Source organism: Triticum dicoccoides, chromosome 3A (genome assembly GCF_002162155.2).
Source record: "Triticum dicoccoides isolate Atlit2015 ecotype Zavitan chromosome 3A, WEW_v2.0, whole genome shotgun sequence".
NCBI lineage: Eukaryota > Viridiplantae > Streptophyta > Magnoliopsida > Poales > Poaceae > Triticum > Triticum dicoccoides.
In genome coordinates, this window is record NC_041384.1 from 104,003,500 (window position 1) to 104,010,263 (window position 6,764).

Genomic DNA, 6,764 nt, shown 5'->3' on the forward strand with positions numbered 1-6,764 from the left:
AACACCCTAACATGCTTCTCCATCCAACAAAGTTTCTTCCTCGGTTCCCATCGCGAATGCCAATGGCTTCGACAACCTCATGCCCCGAAATACGTTGTCGCGAGGTGTTCTCTTAGATCATCCACAAGTTTTAGAGGCAAGTTCTAAATTGGGATCCACCGCCCAAATGCTTGAAGTGGTGTTCATCACCCTAGCCAAATGGGCGCGAATATGTATAGATAAGCTCGGTATGTATGAATGTTCTTTCAATATTAGTTTGACCGTGCGCAGTGATACACCGATCATAACATCGATGTAGGACGCGCATGAGGCTTCCATCAGCTTGGTTGGGGGTCCCCACGTATGGTATTAGCAATATCAAAGGGGTTTCATTACCATCAAGCAAATGGGACATAACTAATCCAACTATCAATATAATTTTCTCTCGAAAATAGTCTTTTGTGCATAAAAATAGTTTAGACCAGTATAATGCATGTATGAGTTGAACATGATCGAAGTGAGTGTTTACCAGGCTCAACAAGGTCTTCAATGTCCTCAGGTCAATTCTTTAACATCCTCAAATCCTTTAGAATGTTCGTTTTTCTACTCGCTAGAAAAAATTAAAACAACACATAATAAATAAACATTGCATACGAGGACTCCTAAAATTATAAAATTAGTATCATCGAAAACAGGGTTAGATGGACTTAGGAAAATGAATTAATGAATTAATGCATTTGGAGTTGTGGATATTCAATTATGATTTTCCAAAGTTTTTCTGAATTATGAAAAATGAAAAGGGTATTGTTCATATCGGCCGAACTGGCGTCCCAAACTACGGAACATGCTGGGGGGACTAACGTTAAAAGCGCGAGATAGAAATACGTCTTTAGTCAACAAACGGGTATATGTCTATAACAGAAAAGCTATTATGCTTTGCTTTTCCTTAAGGACAAACGTATTCACGACTTGACATGTTATAACACGCTGACAGGTGGAGCCTACCTATCGAATCAGAGAGAGAGAGAGAGAGAGAGAGAGAGAGAGAGAGAGAGAGAGAGAGAGAGAGAGAGAGATGGGAAACAGGAAACAGGGAAGGTGGCAACGATGAGGCTCACCGACGGTGGAGTAGCGGGCGGTAGGGTTGGGAGAGGCCCTCCTCTTCGCCTTCCCGGCCTTACGGTGATGAGGATTCATAGACAATCATCAAAATGCATCGAACACTTCTTTTAATTACATGAATATTTTGGCCAATATGTGTCGAACAATTTTCTAAATGACATGAAGATTTTTCCAAAGAATATGCCAAACACTTTTTGTAACTACATTAAGATTTATAATTGCATAAACATTTTTAAAATGTATTGGACACTTTTCAAATTACATGAACTTTCTTGAATGATTGCACCACCCTTTTAAATACATGATTTTATCTTTCAAACACTTCTTAATTGCATAATTACTTTTCTAATTGCTTCTTTTTAATGCCTTGATTTTTTCAACTACATACAATTTTTAAAATGGTCCGGACCCTTTCTCTAATTACATGAATGTATTTTCAAAGATGTTTCAAACATCTTTTTCATCCATATGAATAATTTTATAATTTATTAAGTAATTTTTAAAATACATGAACAATTTGGAATTACATGATTTCTTAAATGGTTGGAACACTTTTTTGAATGGCATGAACATTTTAAAAAAACTTGTTGATCATTATTTTAATTACATGAGTGTTTTTATAATTGCATAAAGAATGAACCAAATATTAATTTAAGTACATTAACTTGTTTTAAAAAATGTAGCAAACACTTTTTTAATTCAATCAGTTTTTAATAATTACTTAAACATTTTGAAATTCATCAGACAGTTCTAAAGTTACAAAACTTTTTCAAATAGTTTGAACACTTTTTAAATTACATGAATTAATGTTTCAAACTTTTTTTGCAATAATGTTTCAAAAACCTTTTTAATTACATGAATATTTTTGTAATTGCATAAACACTTTGTACATTAAATTATTTCCATTAAATGATCTGAATATTGTTTTAAAATTACATGAAACCCAGCATGCTCGGCAAGAACATTCTTTTTGTAAAATGACGGCAAGAACATTTCATCTTCTTTTGCTTTCTTTTTTTGAGGGGGTCTTCTGCTTTTTTTTAGATGAGCAAGAACACTCCATCTCGGTGGACCGGCCACGAATGCAGCTTCATGGGCCGCTGGGCAACCAGCTTTCCGAGATTTGGTAGGCCCAAGGTTTCTTACTCCACCAGCCACCTCCACACCGGAGCTCCCCCTCCATTCCGGCCAAAACCCTCGCCTCCGGTCGCCGCCATGGCCGCGAGCGTCGAGCAAGTCCTTGGGTGGTTCCCCGGCATCGAAGCCATCACCAGAATCAGGGTCGCCTCCCTCTCCGCCGTCCCGGGATACGCCGGCGAGGACCGCATCAGCGCCCTCCAAGACCACCTCCTCCGCGACATCGTGTCCCGCCTCCCCGTCAAGGACGCCGCCCGCACGGCCGCGCTAGCCTCCCGCTGGCGCCACCTCTGGCGCTCCACGCCGCTCGTCATGTACGACGCCCACCTCCTCCCGGCCGGCGACCCCGCGCGCGTCGCCGCCGTCGCCCGCATCCTCGCCGACCACCCGGGCCCCTTCCGCACCATCAGCATCACCTGCTGCAATTTCGCGTCGCACGAGCGCGAGCTCGCCGAGTGGCCGCGCCTCCTCGCCGCCAAGGGCGTCCAGGACCTCGTCCTCGTCAACAAGCCCGCCGACGACGAACGCCTCCCCGTCGTCCCCGCCGACATCCTCCGCTGCGCCTCGCTCCGGCGCCTCTTCATGGGGTTCTGGACGTTCCCGGACACCGGCGTCAGCCCACCCGGTGGAGGCGCAGACGGATTTCCACACCTCCGGGAACTCACCTTGTTCGGCACCGACGACATGCTCGGCGGCGACCTCGACCGCTTGCTCGCTTCCAGCCCCGTTCTCGACACCCTCGCGCTCGTCCTCAGCCCAACCTGCGAGCGCGTCCACCTCCGCAGCCAAAGCCTCAAGTGCGTGCTCCTCTGGGAGTACTTCCTGAAGGAGGTCCTCGTCATGGACGCCCCGCTCCTGGAGCGGCTCATTCTGTGGAAAACCATTGATGGTGAGGACGAACCGGTGGCTGTGAGGGTCAGCATTGCTGACGCGCCCAAGCTGCGGGTGCTGGGTTACTTGGAGCCGAGAATTCACCAGCTGCAGATTGGCGAGAATGTCATCAAGGTACTACCTTTCAATGCATCTCACTTTCAGTAATGGCATTCCATATTCCAATCTGTATCCACATTTTAAGATAATAGAAGGAGCATGGCCTCTTCATTATGCGTGAATCTTGTATGTGATCATTGTACCAACGGAATGAAGTATGATCTCTCTTTCTCTTGGTGCATTGCATTGCAGCCTGATACAATGGTGAGCCCAAGCACCGTGTTTCCAAGCGTCAAGACATTGGCCTTGAAGGTGAACTTTGGTGTCTTTGAGGAGGTCAAGATGCTGGCCAGCGTCCTCAGATGCTTTCCTGAAGTTGACAGGCTGCACATCGAGGTGACTTCTTCGTATCCTCCTGCACTGCACATTCCTTCAGTCAGCCGTTCAGCATTCATATAACAGATTATCTATCACTGAGGTGATTAAACTACTGTCCATTTTTACCATTTTGCAGTCTGTCACGGCCGATGAACCCACTGGAATGCACCATGCCGAGTTCTGGCAAGAGGTCCATCCTATCGAATGTGTGAAGTCACATGTCAAGAAGGTGGTTATCCATGAATTCCGCGGAAAACAAGGCGAAAACGAATTCCTCAAGTTTGTTAGCAGCAGTGCAGAGAAGCTGCGGTCTTTGCTTGTTGTGATTACCCAAGAAATGTTTGCGTCGGCATGGGATTTCTCAATTTCATTGCCAAATGAGGTGAATGAGGTGATTGTCAAAGCAGGGGCTCTGACGCGTGGAGCATGGGCCTGCGAGGACTGTCAACTGGTGGTGGCGGGTCCTAAAGTGGTGGATGGTTGGAACTTCCGCAGAGCGTTTGATCCCTGTGTTAAGGACCCTTTCCGCTGATGCACTTGAAGAAGCAGAGCACTCCTTCAGGTACCATGAACAGCTGCAAGTGTTCAAGTTAGCTGAAACTGATGTTTAATTTGACATGTTATGCACTGTGTGTTATCAACATTGATCTGCCTTTGATGCTGATAGAAGTAAAAGACATGCAGTTAGTTACATCTTGAGAATTTATATTGCTTTTACTATCCTAGTATCATTTTTCTTTGTAGTGCTCCTTTTTCTGTTTCATCCAGCACTGGCTAGGCAGCATTCCATGGCTTGCAGATATCATATATGTGCCGATCACCTCTGCCAATTCAACCCAGAGTATACAATGCTCTAGACAGGTTGATGAATTAGCCCCTGGATCATGGTTAGGTCCACTGTGCTGCTGGCTGAGTTTTAGTTTTCTTGGTTGCTCCATAGGCTTGTAATACGTGCCTTGACTATTTTCTCTAGTGTTTGGCAAGCAAAACTATCATGGATGTTTGTTTAAGCTTATTCTGTGTGATCAGGAGGACTCGATCGGGGCTTGTTAGGGTAGGTACGAATCAATTGGTTTGATGTGCTGATGATGCTAGCGATGAGCAGTAGCAGCATATATTCGCCTCAGAAAAGAAGTTGCAGCAGTACATAACACTTGTCTAGACCTTGACCTTGAGGACCATTTTCTGAAGAAGAAAAAACAAGTTGGGGAGATGCCTGTGACGGTCATATTTTCACTCAATAAATTACACACATCAGTACTGTCCAAATTTTTGTTGAACAATCACCGGGGGGTGGGGGGGAGGCCTGCGTTACATCAGAGAGTACAATGAGAGGAGAGGAATAGGTGCCAAGACATGGCGGCGTCCCTACTAACAGGGTCTTTGAACCTAAAGATCGAAAGCATGAAATCAGAGATTACATTCTGTAAGGTATCTGCAGCTGAGCGAGTCGCAGTAGTGTTCTAGTTTAAATTCTACCGATGTTGTAAATAGTTCAGTCAAATATTTTTGCCTCAATGATTGCTTCATGCCAACTCAGTGTGCAGCCACGCCTTCCAAGCATCCTAATCCTCACCAGTATCTGTGTATGTGCCTGTCACCATCGTCTGACCCTTATCCCAACAATTTGCTGCATTTTCCAACCTGTGGATATGCATGCCATTTAGCCTGTGACATATCTATCACTTTCCTGCCCCCTTAGCCCTCATTGCACATCCATAAAACCCACCTAGATACAAACCCAGAAGAAGGGCAGGGAATATTACATCCATGGCTGGGCTGCAGAGGTCTTCACGGACATTCAGGAGGTCAGGATCATCAGGCATGGTCTGGGGCGAGAGGCTCATGTCGGATGAGCATAGCCAGTGGACCTCGGGGGAACCAGAGTTCAGGGAGCTACGGCACTCCCGCAGCGTTGGGTCCGTCGGGGCGCAGCGCAGGCGCAACGATGGCACCGAGCGTGGCGGCCAGGCGTTCCGGACACGGCGTGTAGCCCCGGCCATGGATCCACCGTCGCCCAAGGTTCCTGGCTGCATCTTCTGTGGGATTTTCAGGAAGACAGCACCTTCACAGCCATCTAAGGCCAGAAGGTACCACTAGAGTGATCTGTGTATTTATCGACCGTATGTGTGACTGGGTTACCTGGTTCTGGAGCTTGTGAAGTTCAGGTCCATTGAGTATATACATGCTACTCCCTCCGTTCCATATTAAGTGTCACTGATTTAGTACAACACTTGATTCTTCAGCTGCCCACCTCTGTGCTTGTATCTGTACCTGGTATCCCCAGTTTTATTTTCTGCTCTTTAGTTGTAATTTCCTGGCTGGTTGATGGCTTTGTTAATTCAAAGCCGGGCTCTGTCTCAAGCCTTCGTTCTAAAATAGTACAACACTTGATATGGAATTGAGGGAGTAGTACTCAGTGATACGCTCGTATAGTTGCATGCAGTTTGGATAAGTTTGAGCATATCTGTTTATTAAGGTGTTATGCATATTTTTGCTGATTTCTCTACCACTTGATAGTTTGCTGATGCAACTGCTTTCTTGAGTGACCGCCTCGTCTAGCTTTGTGCGCATGATAGAAATTGTGCATGTCGGCTGCAGCACATATCTTGTATAAGCCACTGTACATGAACATGATGTTTTCATTTGGTTCTGTATCTGGATCGTCTAAAGGTGACTATATTTGTAAATGTTGTCCGTGTATTTGTCTTGTTTGGAGGTCACTATATCCGTATGGTGCACATCCATGAGCCAATGTATGAATCGACCTACATTTGCGATGTGAGGAGGTATTCCATGAATTTGATTGGTTCTTATTATGTCTCTTGAAATGTTTTTATCTCTTCCATATGATCAATTAACCGAATTTTCATCTCATAAATTTCAACTGATTTTTTTCCTGAACTGTCTGCACTTTTTTTCGGCTGGGCAAGCTCTGTGCTGCTTGAGATGGGATTCTAGGTTGAGAATTGTTACCAAAGAGAGGTCGTTGAGAATTTGAGTGCTGTGAACACTGATTACGTAGGTAAAGTGGGCCTAATTGTTGATTATGAAGGAGGAAAGGCGATGCATAGACTGCGAGTAGGTTTAGCGGTTCTGGTGGTTTGCCTAAACAGTGATTGAAATGAGCAATTATGATCCATACCTAAGTACTTCCTCCGTACGAAAAAGCTTGTCCCTCAAATGGATATATCTAGCACTAACTTGATGCTAGATAC

General features: G+C 45.1%; 2 protein-coding genes across 2 annotated transcripts; both read left to right on the forward strand.

Moving 5' to 3' along the window:
* Positions 1-2,260: 2,260 nt before the first annotated feature.
* Positions 2,261-4,271, forward strand: LOC119267386 (FBD-associated F-box protein At4g10400-like). Its single transcript, XM_037548768.1, has 3 exons — positions 2,261-3,243; positions 3,421-3,564; positions 3,683-4,271. The coding sequence occupies exons 1-3, from the start codon at positions 2,317-2,319 to the stop codon at positions 4,076-4,078; spliced, it is 1,467 nt and encodes a 488-aa protein (XP_037404665.1). The 5' UTR covers positions 2,261-2,316; the 3' UTR covers positions 4,079-4,271.
* Positions 4,272-5,264: 993 nt separating this feature from the next.
* LOC119267387 (MAPK kinase substrate protein At1g80180-like) lies at positions 5,265-6,249 on the forward strand. Its single transcript, XM_037548769.1, has one exon. The coding sequence runs from the start codon at positions 5,317-5,319 to the stop codon at positions 5,644-5,646; it is 330 nt and encodes a 109-aa protein (XP_037404666.1). The 5' UTR covers positions 5,265-5,316; the 3' UTR covers positions 5,647-6,249.
* Positions 6,250-6,764: the final 515 nt, after the last annotated feature.